This window comes from Diabrotica virgifera, chromosome 1, assembly GCF_917563875.1.
Source record: "Diabrotica virgifera virgifera chromosome 1, PGI_DIABVI_V3a".
NCBI lineage: Eukaryota > Metazoa > Arthropoda > Insecta > Coleoptera > Chrysomelidae > Diabrotica > Diabrotica virgifera.
The window spans coordinates 227,977,313-227,998,002 of NC_065443.1; the positions used below are offsets into that span (position 1 = coordinate 227,977,313).

At 33.0% G+C, this 20,690-nt stretch overlaps 2 protein-coding genes across 3 annotated transcripts in view; both read right to left on the minus strand.

Moving 5' to 3' along the window:
- Positions 1–20,690, minus strand: part of LOC126879050 (unconventional myosin ID) — a 243,180-nt gene that overhangs the window by 220,988 nt on the left and 1,502 nt on the right. The window lies entirely within an intron of this gene.
- On the minus strand, positions 16,881–17,841 carry LOC126879051 (uncharacterized). The gene is made up of 2 exons (XM_050641937.1): positions 17,247–17,841; positions 16,881–17,187 (listed from the first exon to the last, which is right to left on the minus strand). Exons 1-2 carry the CDS (start codon positions 17,515–17,517, stop codon positions 17,015–17,017), a joined length of 444 nt encoding a protein of 147 aa, XP_050497894.1. The 5' UTR covers positions 17,518–17,841; the 3' UTR covers positions 16,881–17,014.

Here is a 20,690-nt window from a genome sequence, read left to right on the forward strand (position 1 = left end):
TAAACTTTGAAAATATATGGAATTGAATGAAAAAGGTTTGGTGCGGTAGAGATGCAAAAAAATAGTCGATATATTCAGTTTATAAGACAATCTTTTGTCTTTTCAGGGGTAAACCGCTCGACTATTAAGACTATGCAAGAAAGGGTATTTTAAGAATGATTTCCGAAGTAGAAATCGAAATGATAAAATAAACTTATTTTAAAGTAAAACTATTGTGACTTATTGACGGTAAACATAGTAAATTCTTTGTTAACCATTTTCTTCTTTCTTTTTCTTAACTTTGTTATGATAAAACGACAAGTTACACGAGTTGGTCATTTCTCCCATTTCTCCAATCTTCAATGTTGCCTATATATTTCGTTGTTGTATTCTTATGTTGGCTATTTATGTCTATGACACTTTGTTAGGTTCTATGAATTTCCCACACTATTGCTCTGAAACGATTTTTGTTGTGAAATCTGAGATTTTACCAAATTGTCACTAGAGCTTCACGATATTCGATAAAAATATCGATATTGTATTGATATCGTATCGAAAACCAATACGATACCGATACAATACATACCTTAGCAATATTAATGTAGATACGATACTTATTATCTGAAATCAATACAACATCTTGTATTGTTGATACGCTTGCCTCGATATTATTGAAAATATCGATATCCAGAAAAAAAGAATGAAGAGCTACAGTTGTTTGATTATATTTTGTGGAATAGGTATTTAGATCATAATTATTTACATAAAAGTATATGTGATATGCAACCAAGCATCAGCTGTTATATTTTACACTTGAGGGCCTGAACTTGAAACTCTTGAGAGTGAGTAAATGACTGTTATGATTACACTGTTTATACCGTGTGGCAATATTATGGACGTGAGTGATGATGACGCAAAAATAATTTTCAACAAATACTATTTCCCTCTCTTTTCAAAAGTAGTTTTTAAACAATACATAATTAGTAAGTATTAGTCGACTTTCAAAGAAGCATTCAGCCATATTTAATTTTTATAAGAATCTATTCATAAGTTACAGGAAATATTCGTAATATTTTTACAATCCATTTTTAGTGTCCATTTTGTTTTATTAATTTAATATCCTTTTAATTATGTCAAGGATTATTATATTTAATAATCCTTTTTATGTCGCGAGTATTTTATCGATAGCGTATCGAAATCAATATCAATACGATATTTTTTTAAGAAAGCATTGCCGATATCGATACTCGATGCGATACTTCATTGACATAACCAATACAATACTCAATACTTAAAAAGTATCGATATTGTATCGTATCGTGAAGCTCTAATTGTCACTGTGAAAAAGCCAATGAAGAAAATTGTGAAAAAATAGATGTCTAATAGTTCCAAATTTCCCCATGTACATGATCAGGGTCCTGGAGATTTCCCATCTTTAATCCCTTTAATGGACATTTGAACCTCTTCATACTTATTTCTTGACTGTAATTGTTTATTTCAGGTTGTTTTTCTACTTTATCATCTAACAGTTTTTCAATCTCAATAAAAATCTAGCTTGTAAGCAATAATTGTATATATGCAAGTATAGCATGTTTACTCGTATTCTACATCTCGTTATCGTGGTAGTGTAGAACTTTGCAACCAATTTTTTGTAATTCAGGCCAAGAAAAAACAATTCCAAAAAATTCCAAAATAATGTACCATTTATTATTTGTCTGTTTCTCATAGAAATTATATTCATTTTTTCTGTATTAACTTAACAGTCTATTTGAATTTTACCTGTCATAAACAAGCTAAAAACATAACAATGATCTCACCCAACACACCTAACCATGTTGATTTCTCATTTAGTGTTTTGAAAATGAATCATTTTGTCATACTGACTAAGTATTTTAGAAATATTTATGCAGTTAAAAATATTATGAAAAAGATAATGTTTTTATTAATTAGCAATGCAATATTGTCTTTATTGAGTAGGTAGTTTAAAAAAATCTTGTCAGTTATATCATTAAAGTAATTTAATAATTATATGTATTGTATGTTAATAGAATATTATTGATTTATTAGCTAGAACAAAATATTTTTTAAGTGTAGGAATTATTCCATGACTATTAATTAAATATGTATTATGTTTCTGGAAAGATGTAGATGAGCATAAAAATTAGGTTTTAATAATAATTATGATGCAGTTCTGAAAGAGTTCTGTATAGTACCTATATTGTAGTAATTATTAGGTATCTAATGGGATAATCAAAAGTTCAAATACTTCCTTTTCGTTATATACAGTAGAACGTCGATAATCCGGACGTCAAAAATCCGGACCGTCAATAATTCGGATTTGTATCCAGCAAAAATATCTGATTCTTTTAAAATAAATTAAAAACTTAACTGCGATAAACGAACCTCTACCGCAGTTCAAAAATATTTTACATATTTTTTTAAAAGCCCAAATAGTGTCTGATGTTTTACTATACACATGCTGCTATTATAAATTAATTACAATAAACATAAAAAAATGTTTTGATTCATTTCACCTCTAGACACTTTACTGTACAAGAGAAAACATACAATTTTAAAACGTTTGTTGTACTTTAATGTGTAGACTGGCCTTTTTTGAGGTAATTTCGATAATCCGGATAATTTGATAATCCGGATGTGGTCCGGTCCACATTAATCCGGATTATTGATGTTCTACTGTAACTGTAAAAGGAAATTACCTCTTTAATGATCAGCTTTCGTCCCTTTATATCTTGTTGGCCATATTTTCCAACTATATTAGTATATTCTTTTCTATTCCTATTCACTTATATTTGTTGATTAGTGTATTTTTCTCTCACTGATTTATTTTCTAGTATTATTTCTGTCATGTTCATTATTTTCTATCATGTTTTATTATTTGTTATTTTATGTCTTCTAAACATTACAAAAACAATTTCTAATCATTTAAAAAATCTCTATTGTTCACAATCCACTGTGATTAATAGCCTTTTTTATTTGTTGATAATTTTCTGTTTATATTTATAGATTTTATTCCCCAGACTTCTTAGGTGGTTATTGTGTTATTTTTAAATGAATCGTTTAGTTACTTAGGTACTTATTAAATTCGTAACAAATGTTTTCCATGTTATTAAAATGAACAATAGAAAATAAAAATAAAAATGTATTGAAGAATTCAAATTAATATAATATTGAAAAATGAAAGATATGGGTAAAAATTTGAGTAAAAAATCTGTTTTGGACTATGAATCCAAAAATGATTTTGTATGTTTTTTGAATAGGTATAGGAGCCCCTTTTCATATCAGGCCCACTGGAATATGCAGTTTTGGTTGATTACCATAAGTCATACTCTACATGCTTTTATAAGTTCTCATAAATATTAAATAATATGGCATTTTTATTAATATTCATTAAAACCTACCCTTGTGGTTTTTTATTTATTTTCAACAATAAGAACAAAAATTTTGCTAAAATGTGGCTATTCATTCACTTATTACATTAACATAGGCTGATTTTTTTATAATTACCTTAAAACCAGAGGTAGTCATGGAAAAATTACATCAAAAAATTGTCAATTAATGTCAAATGCATTTTGTTATCCTTATTGTAAAGCTTATTGTCGTTTGTGAGTTTTAAAATGTATTGAGGTAAATTTATCGACAAAAAAATTTGTTCAGTCAGCATTAGATTTTTTAATTGTGGAAAATCCAATTCCGAAATTGCGAATATGTTGCAATTGTCACAGTATAGTGTACAAAATATAATTAGAAGATATATAACTACATGTTTGGTCACCGTGTCGCCAAAAAACCTAAAAAGGTAGGAAAGAGTAAAATAACTGAAGCAGATTGGCAAATGGCAGTGAAACTGTGTGGACTGACGTTATTGCTTGACACATGTATACAGCAACATGTCACCAAGAGGCCCAGAAATTAGTATTGGGTACTTACAAAGTAATTTATATACAGTAGAACCCCGCAAATCTGAACCCCGCTAATCCGAACCAACAGCAAGTTAAAAAAAATAAAAAATTCAAAGACAAAGACTTAAAAACATGTTTATTATACAGAATAAATCCAGTAAATTGAACAATTTAGAATTAATAGGACTTTGACATTTAAAATTTCTTAAAAATGAATATGTAGGTACTTTATAATATGTAGTACTTATAAAGGTTAAATATAAACTTACTTCCGTTCTCTTGCAGTTAACTTGAGTCCAAAAATATTGTCCACACTCTTGCGAGAACGTTTTGCGACTCAAAATCAACGAAAACGAAAGCTTTGATTATTAATTAGCATGAATTGGTTTTGAAAAATTTCATTTTGTTTCAGGCTAAGGAAAAGACACTTTTAACATTACAACAAAAGAAAAATGGATTAAAATGGTCAAAAGAGCATATACCTATATTGGATAGGAAGTTGCATTTTTTGGATGGGATTGTAAATACAGAAATATATTTGAAAACTTTGTAGAATCTGTTTTAATGATTAAGGAATAAAGTGTAAGTGGAAGATTTTGTCTTCCATTTGGGCGGCGCAGGTTGTCATACCTCAAAAAAGAGTTGAAAATGGTTTGAAGACCATGGTATACCATTTCTGGAATGGGTTTTTAACAGTCCCAACTTGTCTCTGATAGAAGCTTTGTGGTGTGAAATTTGGTCAGAACTTGATAAAAACTATGGGATGAAGAATTTTGGTTGTAATTAAAAATAAAGGGGATGTCACTCAGTGGTAAATTTGTTAAATTGTTTTTTGTTAATATTACATATTCTGTAAGTTTTTAATTTGTTATGTTTAAATCTTTTATTATTTAAAAAATATTTTCATTTTTTACAACTGGATTTTTGTTTTTGTTCTCTGAAATTTAATTTTCTTTTCAATCTAACCTTAAATCTTCTTCTTCTTCTTCTTCCTTTATTGGGTTATATCCCTCGGGATAATTCGCCCAGCTTACACCAGGGAAATACTCTTGTCTTGCTCTGGGCAATCGAATATTTCCAAATATATATGTTAAAGTCTCAATTTTTTTAAATATATATTAGCAGGAACATCTTCTTATAGGGCCAGACAGTCCATACAGGAAAGGCAATATTATAACATAAGGGTTAAGCCTTTTATCATTTGGAGGTCTAATATCTTTTTATATAATTAGAATAATTGAAATAAAAATATAATAAACAATATTTTAAATCCAAGACTTTTCGTTAATAAACTGCTTTCTGGCTGCATCCCATATCTCCGGATTTTACAATATATAATCACATAGAGACGACGAAATAGGAGAAAGCAAATAGAGGACACTTAGGCCACGCATTTACCTTCTCTTCGTCTAGGAAAAGGACCGAAAGACAGTTTCTAAATACTCACAAATTGAGTAAAAATGAAAAAGATAAAAAAGGGTTCAAGGCAGGTTTTGTTTATATTCGATTCAGAGTTGGACCACCATCTCCATATAGTAACTATTTCAGCATCCTTATGCATCATCAGTGAAGATTATGCAGTCACAACTCTGAAGGGAATACAAACATTCTGCCTCTTTTAAAGCAAACCATCGCGATGCGATGAACCCGCCTTTTGAGACGCAAAACAGCGACATCTCTCGTATTACGAGGAAAACGAAAAGCCCTAGATACAAAGTTTACTACTTTTTAAACAATTAGAATAATTGAAATAAAAATATAATAAACAATATTTTAAATCCAAGACTTTTCGTTAATAAACTGCTTTCTGGCTGCATCCCATATCTCCGGATTTTACAATATATAATCACATAGAGACGACGAAATAGGAGAAAGCAAATAGAGGACACTTAGGCCACGCATTTACCTTCTCTTCGTCTAGGAAAAGGACCGAAAGACAGTTTCTAAATACTCACAAATTGAGTAAAAATGAAAAAAATAAAAAAGGGTTCAAGGCAGGTTTTGTTTATATTCGATTCAGAGTTGGACCACCATCTCCATATAGTAACTATTTCAGCATCCTTATGCATCATCAGTGAAGATTATGCAGTCACAACTCTGAAGGAAATACAAACATTCTGCCTCTTTTAAAGCAAACCATCGCGATGCGATGAACCCGCCTTTTGAGACGCAAAACAGCGACATCTCTCGTATTACGAGGAAAACGAAAAGCCCTAGATACAAAGTTTACTACTTTTTAAACAATTAGAATAATTGAAATAAAAATATAATAAACAATTAATAATTGAAATAAAAAGTTAATATATTAACGAAAAGTCTTGGATTTAAAATATTGTTTATTATATTTTTATTTCAATTATTCTAATTGTTTAAAAAGTAGTAAACTTTGTATCTAGGGCTTTTCGTTTTCCTCGTAATACGAGAGATGTCGCTGTTTTGCGTCTCAAAAGGCGGGTTCATCGCATCGCGATGGTTTGCTTTAAAAGAGGCAGAATGTTTGTATTCCCTTCAGAGTTGTGACTGCATAATCTTCACTGATGATGCATAAGGATGCTGAAATAGTTACTATATGGAGATGGTGGTCCAACTCTGAATCGAATATAAACAAAACCTGCCTTGAACCCTTTTTTATCTTTTTCATTTTTACTCAATTTGTGAGTATTTAGAAACTGTCTTTCGGTCCTTTTCCTAGACGAAGAGAAGGTAAATGCGTGGCCTAAGTGTCCTCTATTTGCTTTCTCCTATTTCGTCGTCTCTATGTGATTATATATTGTAAAATCCGGAGATATGGGATGCAGCCAGAAAGCAGTTTATTAACGAAAAGTCTTGGATTTAAAATATTGTTTATTATATTTTTATTTCAATTATTCTAATTGTTTAAAAAGTAGTAAACTTTGTATCTAGGGCTTTTCGTTTTCCTCGTAATACGAGAGATGTCGCTGTTTTGCGTCTCAAAAGGCGGGTTCATCGCATCGCGATGGTTTGCTTTAAAAGAGGCAGAATGTTTGTATTCCCTTCAGAGTTGTGACTGCATAATTTTCACTGATGATGCATAAGGATGCTGAAATAGTTACTATATGGAGATGGTGGTCCAACTCTGAATCGAATATAAACAAAACCTGCCTTGAACCCTTTTTTATCTTTTTCATTTTTACTCAATTTGTGAGTATTTAGAAACTGTCTTTCGGTCCTTTTCCTAGACGAAGAGAAGGTAAATGCGTGGCCTAAGTGTCCTCTATTTGCTTTCTCCTATTTCGTCGTCTCTATGTGATTATATATTGTAAAATCCGGAGATATGGGATGCAGCCAGAAAGCAGTTTATTAACGAAAAGTCTTGGATTTAAAATATTGTTTATTATATTTTTATTTCAATTATTCTAATTGTTTAAAAAGTAGTAAACTTTGTATCTAGGGCTTTTCGTTTTCCTCGTAATACGAGAGATGTCGCTGTTTTGCGTCTCAAAAGGCGGGTTCATCGCATCGCGATGGTTTGCTTTAAAAGAGGCAGAATGTTTGTATTCCCTTCAGAGTTGTGACTGCATAATCTTCACTGATGATGCATAAGGATGCTGAAATAGTTACTATATGGAGATGGTGGTTTAACTCTAAATCGAATATAAACAAAACCTGCCTTGAACCCTTTTTTATCTTTTTATATCTTTATCTTCTTAACTTTTTTAATTCAAATTTGGGAATTGATTAATTTATAAATTAAGTTTGGCTAAGTTAAGAAATTTAAGGATCAGGTTAATCCTACGTGGATTAAGGTTGGACATAAGTAGGCAAATTTCAATGGGAGTAGGGATATTTGTTTTGGCTAATTCTTTATATAGGTCAAAATTGGGCGACATATTTATAGGGCACTCAAAAATCAGATGATTTAAGGACACAACTCGGCCACAGTCACAATATGGGTCGTCTTTTACTCCTATCCTGAATAGGTGAACTGGAGTAGCACAATGACCTGTCCTCATTCTAATAATGGTGGTTATATGTCTTCTGTCATGGTATGCAAAATTGTGGTACCAGGGGAGTTTATCTATCTGACCTACAATTTTAGAGTAAAATTAATTATTTCGATTTTTCCCCTGCCATTCTTGCTTCTACCGATTCCAGATGGAATGCTTGATGTTTGGTAGAAAGTTGGAATAGTGAGGAATGATACCAGCAGCTACATTTAAGGTTCTACCTATATTAGCTAGTTTATCAGCCACCATGTTCCCTTTAATATTCGAGTGTCCTGGAATCCATGCCAGACTAATATTAACGTTATTTTCTTTCGCTTCAATGATGCCTCTCTTGGTCATGAACGATGAATGTTCTGTTTCCATAGAATAGGTTGATCTGCCTATTTTCTGTAAGGCACTTTTAGAGACCGAGCAGATGATTGCTTGTTTAATCCCATTTTTCAGAATAATTTGGAGGGCATGATTAATTGCGACAATCTCAGCCGTACATATTTGGGTATACTTAGGTAGTTTACTGGTATAAGAATAGTTGATCTCTCGGCTAAAGATACCAAAGCCTGCTGATCCTTCATCATCAACCGAGCCGTCCGTGAAGAATTTGGTGTGACTAGGTTTATTTAGAATTATTTTTTGGAGTTGAACTGAGGCAAGTTCATCTGAACGATTAGATTGGATATTTATGATTGGAACTGTTGATAATTGATGGTCTAGTTCAAAGTTATGGCATGGGTATAAGTCACTTAAATATAAGTTGGGATAAGTACTTTTAAATTTGTTTTTTAAAAGCACTAGAAATGGAATATTTCTGTTTTTCCAATTATTTTGGTTCCTTTGAATTGCCAAGTCTAACAGGTCGAGAGCGGAAATAATTGGGTTGCCAATTAACATTAAATTTTTTAATATAAGTTTAGAGCTAAGCCATTCCCATCTAGATTTAAGCGAGATCTGACCACTTTCACTTAAGAGAGCATGAATTGGGGTAGATTTCATGCATCCAGTTATAATTCGGATACTTTTGTATTTTAGTTTCTCCAATCTTTTAATTAAGGAAGTTGGACAATCGAAAATTACCTGGCAGCCATAGTCCAGATGGCTCTGAATCAGACCATTGTGTACAATTTGTAAGGTTTTTGGATCACTTCCCCAATAAGTCCCACAAAGAGCTCTCATCACATTCAGGCCACGATTTACTTTTAGTTCTATGGAGTTTACATATGAATTCCACTTTAAGTTTTTTTGAATATTTACCCCCAGGTATTTGACTGAATCCACCCAACCAATATTCTGGTTACAAAATATTACGTTAGGGGGAGAGATTTTCGTGTTTCCTTTTGTAAATAATATTGCAGAAGATTTGTTCTTAGATAGATTTAAATTGTGGTCTAGCAACCATGATTCCATCTGAATCAAGAATTTATTTACATTAATTACCAATTCATTAATCACTCCCTCTAATCAGAAGAACCAAATCGTCTGCATACTGAATTAGTTTGCATGAAGAGGGGATTAAATTATACAGGGAAAGACAATATAGGTTGAAGAGGATAGGGCTTAATGGGGAACCTTGGGGTAGTCCCAGACTTGATTTTCTTGGGCCATGGGTTTGTCCCAGTTTGTCTTTGACAAATAGCTCTCTATCATTTAGAAGGCAGAAAATCAAATTAGCCAGTTGGGTTGGAATGTTATACTTTAATAATTTGGAATACAGGAGTGATATATTGACATTATCATAAGCAGAAGAGATATCTAGAAAGATGCCAATAGTGTATTGGTTTTGAGCGAAGCCTATTTGAATTGTTGAGGTGAGGTATGTAAGGCATTCCGTACAACCTCTACCCCTTCTAAATCTTAGTTGTAGTGGATTAAAAATCTTATTATGTTCCACAGTCAACTCTATTCTATTCTTTATAAGAGTTTCGAGCATTTTGCCTACACATGAAGAAAGAGCTATTGGTCTAAAGTTTAACGGATTATTACAATCTTTATCTTTTTTGATTATAGGTAAAATTACTGATTGTTTCCACTGAACAGGCACTATACCCGTTCTAAGACTTTCATTGAAAAGTTGAATTAATAACAAAGATCCAACAACGGGAAGATTTTTTAACATTGAGTAGGAAATCTGATCCAAACCAGGAGACGAGTCAGATTTAATTGAGAGGGAGTTCTGATACTCGTCGAGAGCAAATGGCGGTTCTAGGGCTTGAGGAGATCTAACCAATACTTTATTGACAGCGGAAAGGGGGGTTAAGCAACATAGAATTTCGTGGGATATAGGAGTAGAGGGCAATTGTGTATATATTGAAGGTTTCGAAGCCGATACCTTATTAATTTTCTCCCACACAACTTTTAGAGGAGTGTTTCTATTTAATTTACTGCAAAATAGCCTGAAACTATTTTTACGTTTTGATTTTGGGAATTTTCTTGATTTGGCTATATTCTTTTTAGCCTCGATATAGTTTTCCATTGAGGGGATATTTTTAAATTTTTTTAAGGCAGACACTCTCGCAGAGACGACTTCAGCACATGAGTCATCCCACCATGGAATGTGGTATTTGGAATTATTAGGAAGGTGAAGCCAAGGTATTGCTTCATCAGCTACCGATGATATGGAGTTAGTAAAAAATTCGTAATCTTCCCTGGGAGAAGCTGAGAAAATGCTGTTTAAATTGTTATGATAAGTAGACCAATCAGCTTTCTTTAGATTTCTTCTTTTACATGAATGCGGGGGAGATTGAGGACATACACCTATCTGACATATTATGGGGAAGTGGTCACTAGTTCCAGTATCTGAAATAGTGGACCACTTGCCCACACTGGCTGCCACATCGACTGATGCCATTGTTAGATCTACTACCGACTTACTGCCTCCTGGGGCCACCAGTCTAGTTGGGGACCCATCATTGAGAAATACTAGCTCAAGTTCCTCCAAAGAATCAAAAATAATCCTACCATTGTGACTGTCTATAGAACTACCCCATGCCTTATGATTACAATTTAGATCACCCATGATTAAAAATGGCTTATTAAGTGATTTAACAAGGGAAAACCAGTTGGATTTGGAGATAGAGTTGTCTTGTGGACAGTATATATTAAGAATATTCAAATTAAAGTTAGGGAGAAATGTGAGTTGGAATTGGACATCATGACTGAAGCCTGGATTGGCAATTTAATTTCCCTATAATCAATATTGTTTTTGATAAGAGTAATTAATCCGCCATAGCCATCCTCTCGATCTTTTCTGATTATTTGATACCCTCTACATCTTATAACATGTTGGTTTGAGAGCCAAGATTCGCTAATAAGGATTATATCTGGGTTAAGGTTTTTTATAAGGATTTTTAGATTGTCAGAATTAGTGTTATATGAACGTATATTCCACTGAATAATAGTTATCGGAGTGTTAGGATTCATTATATAGAGTATGTTTGCTAGACCAAGGAGTCAAAAGATCTCGAATCCTCAGGCTCGAGATCCTCTATTCCCCTCCGACCCTGGTTTACATTTGTATTGAAAGGTGATACACTTTTGTTTATGCTAGTCTTTAGATTTGCCATATTGTAAGGAATGGAGTATGATTTTGAGTTTATTAAGTCCCCAATGAAGGTCATGACGAGCTCCCTGTGAGATTGGTTCAGCATAGACATGGCCTGATTGAAATCCAAATGAAGTTGGGATAAAGATTGTGAGTTAGTGATTCGAGAATCAGAGTGAGCAGGATTGAATTTTGAAGTCGAGGGCTAATTTATTCTTCTACCTGATGGATTAATAAGTAGTCTTTGGTGGGAGATTTTATCATAACCTGTATTTTCTTGTATTGAAGGTCTTCTTCTTTTTGGTGGAGATTGAGTGACTTGACTAAAAGGTTTTGAATATTGAGCTGAGGCTGCAGACCTCCTCTCGTGTGGTAAGATGCCATTAGAATTATTCTGATCGCTATGTAAGGGGGGAAATCGTTTATGTTTAAAGATGAAATATTATGGATCCTAGGAACCTGCTGACTTGCCTCATAGAAAGATAGATTAGAAAAGGACATTAGATCCTTAATATCTTTTTGTCTGACTCTCTCTCTACAATTACGACTACTTGATTCATGGTCAGAAGATTTGCAGAAAATGCAATATTTTGTACACGTCGTATTAGATGAAGAATCCTCATGAGAAGTTCCGCATCTAGCACATTTCTTTTTTCCTCTACATTGGTTCGTAGAATGGCCATAAAGTAAGCAATTCCCACATTGAAGAACAGGGCTGATGAATGGTGTGACCCTCATTGGTAGTTGATATATGGAAATTTCTTTAGGAATAGTTTTTCCTGAAAAAGTTATGCTAATAGTTCCCGTGGAGACAAATTCAACCTTTGAATCCACTTGTACTCTTCGGTTCATTCGCTTAACACTTAATATCTTACATAAAGCCAAGTTGGTTTCTGATGCCACCTTTATTTCTTCCTCTGTGAATCTTTTATTAACTCCCCTTACTATACCCCTACAAGAAATTTGATGAAATGGAATGAACACGTCATACCCTAGGGCTTCCCAATCTTTCCTCACAACGAAATCGTTGGCTGCTTTTCTAGTGGCAAATAATACCCCTATCCTGTTTTTACCTTTTCTACTGATTTTCGTGATGTCTTTAATTTTTAAAACGGAAATAGATTTAGCTATACTTAACACGTGGTAATCTCCAATATTTTTATCCTGACCCTGGACAAATACTTCATAAGGACCTATGTCGGTCTCCGAATATAGTATTTGTTTTTTTCCTTTAAGACTTTTCTGAATAATTGGAGGTTGAGATTGACATTCATGTTGGTTGATTTTATTAGGAGGGTCAGGTGGTGGAGGAGGATCGGGAGGAACTTCTTCCTCCATCTTATGCGGCAGATTGACGAATTTAAAATCTATGCCAGTCGATGCAAATTAGAAATTAACCGGAAAATATAGATAGTTTTGGCCCTTACCCTTTGGATTAGTTTCAAAAGTCGTCCGTTCACCTCGAACGATAATCACAGATTTGTCTATTTTAAGTTTTCTTCCAAAAAATCAAATGTCAAACACAACAAAATTCACAACAGATATTCACTGCGAAAAGAAGCCGAGGCTGTTCATCCCAGCGGACCTCGACTTCTTATCAACGATAAATAAAAAATTAACAAGAACTAACAACTGTTTTCAAATTAAATTAGGTTTGATGAGGTTTTTTTAGCAAAAATTAAAAACTGTCCTAACATTCAATCTAACCTGAAACAGCAAATAAAAAATATTCCTAATTATGAATTATGGTTTATTCCCATAAAATAAAGTAGCCAGTTAAATAATGCTACAAGACAATGGTGTCAGATTCATAAGGGAAGTTTTGTGGTTGATTGATTTTGTGCGTGAAAATAAAAACACTGGTATGGTTCTTTTCATGAGGATTTTTCAGTGCGTCACAAATGATAGAAAAAAAGGTAAGTCCGTGATAATATACATTTTAGTGACATGACATTTTAGTTAAATCTGACAGTTGTCAAATTTTATTTGCAATTGGGCATAAAAACAAATCAATTGTCTTTATTGCATTTATAAAATGGTATTTCCTTTGATTTGTATAGTCTTATAAATTGTACAGATTGTATTCGTAGATATATTATATAATTAGTAAATAAATTTGTTTCTATTATAGCGCCATCTATTGACAACTAGAATAGTCAATGATCTAGAATAATTACCAAAGTAATCACCGACGTGCCTTTTTTTCTGTCATATACAATTTAATGCGTTAGAAAGAAATCGAAAAACTGTGACGCACTGAAAAATGCTCATGAAAAAAAGCATATTATGTATTTGTTTCCCCAGTACTTACATCAAAGAAAAAAAAGTTTGCTTCCTTTAACACTAGAAAGTCGGGCTTAGCTTACCTACCTAGAGAGCCGGAAGGGATCATTTTGGCCCCATGTTCTTTAATCAATTAAAACTCAGTTTAAAGAAATTGAATCTACTCTAGACGATAGAACCTGATTTTAATTTTTACTTTCATTGTTTAACACATTCGCTGCCTATCAAAAACAGTCGGAACACCATACAGTTTGCAGTTTTTGATATTTGCCACACATTGCCTTGTTACAGCCGCGGCAATGATTGGAAGTATGATTTCCTTTACAAAATATTTTCAACTGATATTTTTGTCGTTTTTGGATAGTAACAGGTGATAGTTGTTGGTAGACCTGGTGTTGCTAGGCGTAGTTCCAGATTTCGGGAGGCAAGGTATGGGGCCCATAATTCTTCACGCAGCCGAAGAATAAACTTACAAAGACTGAGTCTACTACCAGTTATTTCTTTATAAATAATCCATGCATTTATTGCTTCCAAGTCAAGAGTATTATAAAACGCGTACATAGGCCATCGTCTTGAAGTTACTTTTGTAGTATAAAGACGCGTCATTTGGTCCTCTACACCCACAATTGTATCTTTGCATTCACTTGTGTTCACCGACAATTTTACCTTTATTACGTAGATGATCAGTACCAGTATAAGGGTAACCATTTACAATAAACATACATACTTAAATATAATTTTACCCATCCGACAGGAATTTGAAAGAAAGGCTCGTCGAATTTCCCAGAAAACAATAATAACTTACATAGGGTCAATTTGGCCCCTTTAGACTTCTATGGTAGATTTGTTAGAAACACCATTTAATAAATTTAGTAAACAATATTTTTTTGTGCTAAATAAGTCTTTGTATCAAAATATTAAAAGTCATAAAATATGAAATTATTATTGCCTCAAATAAAAAACTACAATAACTTCAAATCGCAACAGGGGCCAAATTGGCCCCTCCGACTTTCTAGTGTTAAAACCATCCAATAAACCAGCTATTTTGATTGAATTCCCAATGGTCTTGTTCCGTTTTTTTCATGGTTAAGATAGCTAAGTATAATTCAGCAATTTTTAAGTGAATTATTACACCTAAGTACACGCATTGTTCTTTAATAATGTATTCACCTGTCGCAGGTCAGAACATCCTCATTAAGATTGTCTAAAGGGAAAATTCAAATGCCCTGCATCTGTCATGATCTGGGACAGCATGTTCTTCTAAAGGTGTGAGAAAGTTGCATATTATAGATGAGATTGTAAATACCGAAAAATATTTGAAGAATTTAGAAGAATCTCTTTTAGGATCATGGAACGAAGTTTAACATCTGTGGAGGATTTTATCTTCCAACAGGACAGCGCAGGTTTCCATATCTCAAAACACAGTTTAAAATGGATTTAAGACCATGGTATACCACTTCTGAAATGGGTTTTTAACACGTTAAGCCCCGGACCATCATGACATAATTTTTCTGTCAGACCGGAACATTTTTTTAATAATTTTGAAATAAGAATGTGTATAACTATTTATTTCTATTCTAAAATAAAAACAAAATACATTTTTTAAGTAAAAAAACAGCATGTACCAACAGGGTACACACGGTCTATTTATAATTATTTTTGTAATTTGTTTTAATGTGGACCATGTGTGCCATATTGGCTCGCACCAGGAAGATAATCAAATACCTTCTCCCTAAGATATTTTAAGTTTAAAAATACAAAAACAATTTATTTTTTCAAAGAACATGTATGAATATTCACAAAACACTTAACACACATATATGCGGTATTAACGGCACATGCCGGACAAAAAGTGTATACCCTTTTGGCATTCTTCATCGCTGATGCTCTTCCTTCACGGTTCGAAAAGTTCTTGTAACATGCTGAACACCTTCCCCTTTTCTCTTTCTCGTCCAACGTATGCAGAGTTGTTAAAGAGTTTTCAGAAGTTGTTTGAGGCATTAAAAGACTTTGAACAATCTGTTCACGGAACTCAGTAATTGAGAGATGTTTGCCAGTAACAGATTTGTAGAGAACTAAAGAGTTCACAAGTGCGGTATTTGTTAGTAATTCCACAGCCAATTTACGATACCACTTCATACTTCGTCGAACAGGGGAATTATATGCAGCCTTTTGATCCGACACATCGATAAAAGATTTTGCAGAATTATAGTCAACAATGGTCGATGGTTTGGGAACAGGCCCACGTTTTGTTTGAACATCTATCATCAAAGGAATATCCTTGGTCGTTAAAAACAAAACGTCCCGTTTATCTTTCCATTTTCCGATAACAACTTTTGTATTACTCTGTAGATACTTCATGTCACCTCTTTTTAATTTTGCATTGACTACCGCTTTGGGATTATGTTTCCTATTGGAACGTAATGTTCCGACTAAATGGGTTTTCCTATTATTTAAATCATGAGCCAAGTCAACACTCGTATAAAAATTATCAGTATATAAACTTCTGCCTGTATCTAGAAGCGGTTGCATAAGTTCCATCACCACTCTGGATGCTAACGACTTTTCAGATGGTTGCATCTCTTTTCCACCGTACACTTTAACGGCGTACGTATATCCATCTGCGACGCAAAGTTTAAACAATTTGACTCCATATTTGTGTCTTTTTCCAGGAATGTATTGCAAAAAACTAAGTCTACCACGAAATGGCACCATAGTTTCGTCAATACATAACGATTCTCTAGGAGTACACATTTTCTGAAACTTTTCATTTAGTATTTGTACAAGAGGAGAAATTTTGTAGAGTCTGTTTCCAGGTGGGCAGCTCTCGTTATCTGAAATGTGAAAGAAGTGTAATAATATTTCAAATCGACTTCTACTTATTTCACACATTTTAGAAACTTCATTTTTGTAAAGTAAATTGTTACTCCAATAATTTCTGAGTTTCGGTTTTCTGTCTAACCCCATCCAAATAATGAGAGCCAAAAATCGAAGCAATTCTTTTCTGTCAATTGGTCTCCAGTTACTCATAAGCGAATGTTTCGTTATTGACTTATTTACAATACCAGCGATTATGGTTTGTTCGGCGTATTTATTAGTTTCAGTAACCAACAAATCTTGCACTTGATGGTCGATAAACAGTAGGTAGAAATCTATTGGTTTGTGGTCTGTAAGTTTTGCGAGTTCTTCCTGATTTATTCCTGAAGTAAATGATAGTTCGAACTTATTGAGATCATCTGGATTTGGCACATCGCTCCATGTTATTTTATTTCTTGATACAACATCGTCAATAACAGCTTCCAGGCTAACGTTTGCAGATTCAGCTTTTTCTACAAAGCAAAAAAAAAGTAAACTACAAACAGAATTTGTGCATTCCTAAATAACTTACCTATCCTTCTTGTATCAGCCTCCTTTTGGATACAACTAGGACCTGCAGTTATTTTATTTCTTGATACATCGTCAATAACAGCTTCCAGGCTAACGTTTGCAGATTCAGCTTTTTCTACAAAGCAAAAAAAAAGTAAAGTACAAACCGAATTTGTGCATTCTTAAATAATTTACCTATCCTTCTTGTATCAGCCTCCTTTTGGTTAGAACTAGAACCTGCAGTAAATTCTTTGCAATTTTGTGTTTGTTTGCAAATTTTAGCTTTTTTTCTACGAGACTCATATTCACTACTGTATGAGTCTGAAGAACCATCAGTAACATTTTCATTGTACACTGGATCGGCATCAGAATCATAAAACGTACTTTCAGACATACTACTATCACTAAAGTCACTCTCCTCAGCAAGTCTGCGAAGTTCGTCTTCCGATAGTCCTTTACGGAACATTATCTTATTTTTTAGTTCCACTTTTTAACAAAAAACTGAAGAGAAAATAGTGTTAGCCTCGTTAGACGTTCGAACCGATACTGACTGAAGCATGTTAGAAATTATAACCTAACCTGTTTGTGAACACGTGGTTTAACGGACCAACCTCTGATTTTGTTTACCACAGACCGTTTACACACATTTATACATAAGAAAGCACGGCAAATGCGATCCTCGACGAGCCACGGCATTAGGAACACGACACTTCGCTGTGGCCTGATAGGTACACACGGTCCCAGATAAAACTAGAGTGTGTGCCAGTGTGGTACACATGGGGCTTAACGTGTTAATAGTCACGACTTGTCCCAGATAAAAACTTTGTGAGGTGAAATGAAAAAAACATTGAGGGGACATTTTGCTAGGTCTGTCAAGGAATAAAAGAAAAAATTGCTAGAAATATTGGATTCATTTACACTAGAATTTTGTCAGAACTTGATAAAAACTGTGTCATGGAGAATTGGATGTATTTAAAAATAAAGGGCATGTCATTGAGTAGTAAATTTGTCACATTTTTTTTGTTAATATTACATATTCTATACTTTTTTTAAATTTTTTATTATTCTGTTTAAATTGTTTTTATTGATTTAAAAAGTATTTTTAATAATTGAATCGCTATATATGCAGAAACAACCCTTGTCCATTTTTCCCTACACCCAGCTTTTGGCAGAATATGAGTAATTACATCTCAGTGGGCAAAATAACACTTTCCATTATTAAGTTATATACTTAGTTGCCAATGGGATGTTTATTTGATAATCAGCAAAAACCACACAAGTCCTGGACATGTGCGGTTTCTGTTGAGAAACCGTACAGTGTTTTATGGACATGTGTTGTTTCTACATACTTATAGGGATAGTGTAGAAAACAGAGGTTGAACCTCGCAAAATGGACATAAGTCCGGTTTTATTTTTTTTCTGGTAAGTATATCAAGGGATGCTTATTATGAGACTAACTTTTTCTTAAAAAAATTTGCCCCGGAACAACCTATTTTCGACACCTATTCATTTTATTGATAACGTACTTATGGAAAATAAAAGAACATACTGTCTGCTACACATTATGACCCATGCATATTTTATTTTCTTTGCACCCTAAAGCCACAGTGGTGGCCCAAAATCAATCCCTTTAAAAGGGGTAACTTGTGGTTTTTGCAAAAGGTAGCCCTTCCTATACGTTTTGCAAAAAATTATTTAATAGTAAAATGAAGAGGACTATATTTTCTACTATTTATTTCCGACAGATGTCTATCACTCACCGTTTAGTGGGTGGCGCCCCAAAGTTGACAATTTTTTAAAAAAGATGTTTTGAAAAAAAAATATTTTTCCCTAACTGTAATGAAAATTAAAAACAAACCCTGCGGAAATTAATCACAAATAAGTGGCTGATTTTTTGGTATAAGGTTCATTTAAAGGCAATTGCAAATTTTTTAATTACAGGGTGTTACATTTTAAAAAACCCTTTTTTATACCATCTGAACCACCTATGCTAGAGTAAAAAAACTTTCAGCGATTATGCACATACTGGTGTCATTTACAAATTTCTATAATGCACCCCCCTTTTTTTTGGAACCACCCCAAAAAAGGAGGAATTAATAAAGAAAGTGATTTTCTTGAAATCCTTCACATGCGCCCTTTATTAAAATTCTTCATATATCATTTTGTGCGCATATTGACCTATGCTCCATCAATTGGGTTTTTCATAAATATATATGATTATTGCAACATCACTGCGGAAACTACCCCTATCCTTGAAATTAAACTGCATAAACTACCCCTATCCCTTGGAGATCATGTTTTTACGATTTTCTCATTACCTATGCATTTTTTTAAAAACAAAACTTATACAGAATTAAGGACCACTATTTTCTCTACAAATAATATCCTATGCATTTTTTTCGTATAAGCAACTGTTACGGCACAGTGGCACTGTAAACCTCAGAGATGCTTTGGTGGGCTCCAGTTTTTGTTTTGTTTTCGACACCTATTCATTTTATTGATAACGTACTTATGGAAAATAAAAGAACATACTGTCTGCTACACATTATGACCCATGCATATTTTATTTTCTTTGCACCCTAAAGCCACAGTGGTGGCCCAAAATCAATTTTTGATTATTTTCTTTATTAATTCTCCTTTTTTTAGGTGGTCCCGGGGAAAATATGGGGGTACATTATACAAATTTGTAAATAACACCAGTACATGGATAATCGCTGAAAGTTTTTTTACTCTAGCATAGGCGGTTCAGATGGTATAAAAAAGGGGTTTTTTAAAATGTAACACTCTGTAATTAAAAAATTTGCAATTGCCCTTAAATGAAACCTATACCAAAAAATCAGCCACTTATTTGTGATTAATTGCTGCAGGGTTTCTTCTTAATTTTCATTACAATTAGGGAAAAATAATTTTTTTAAACATCTTTTTGAAGTTACACATCTTTAGGCGCGATTTCATTGAGGGTGAAATTTTATTAATCTGCGCGCATGTGCACACAGGCAGTATGGAGTTCGTTACTAAATGTTTTAATTTATGTATTTATCAGTCCAGAAAAGGTGTGGAAAGAATATATTAGTGTTTTTAAATATATTTTTCTACAAACGTGTTAAAAATGCAATTTATAGCACTCCATAGGAGCGTTAAAACGCTACTTTAAAGCACTGGTGCTTTAAAAATTTTAAGGCACTGCAGTTTAAAGTGAATTGTCAAATTGTGAAACTTCAAAATATTTATATTTCATTTATTAACATTAATAGATATTAATAATACAACTTGCGCAATTTGAAAAAGGTGGTTTAAAAGGTTTTTTAAAATTTAATTTAAACTGTATTGCATTTTTAACACGTTTGTAGAAAAAAACTATTAAAATTTGTTAGAATATACAAAAATAAAAGTAGATGTTATTCTAATTTACGTATTGACAGTATAGGCAGTTTTGATGTAATATGTCAAGAAAAATATAAAAATGGAATGTCAGTCAAGTTCAAGTAAAAGTTTTTGTAGGTATTGTCCTGTAATTGAGAATAAATAAATTATAATTGTTGATATATAAGAAGTTTGTAGAAAAAATATTGTATGATATAGGTACGTGTTGAAAAGTACATTTTTAAGGCACTCCATGTGAATTGAGCGAAGCGAATC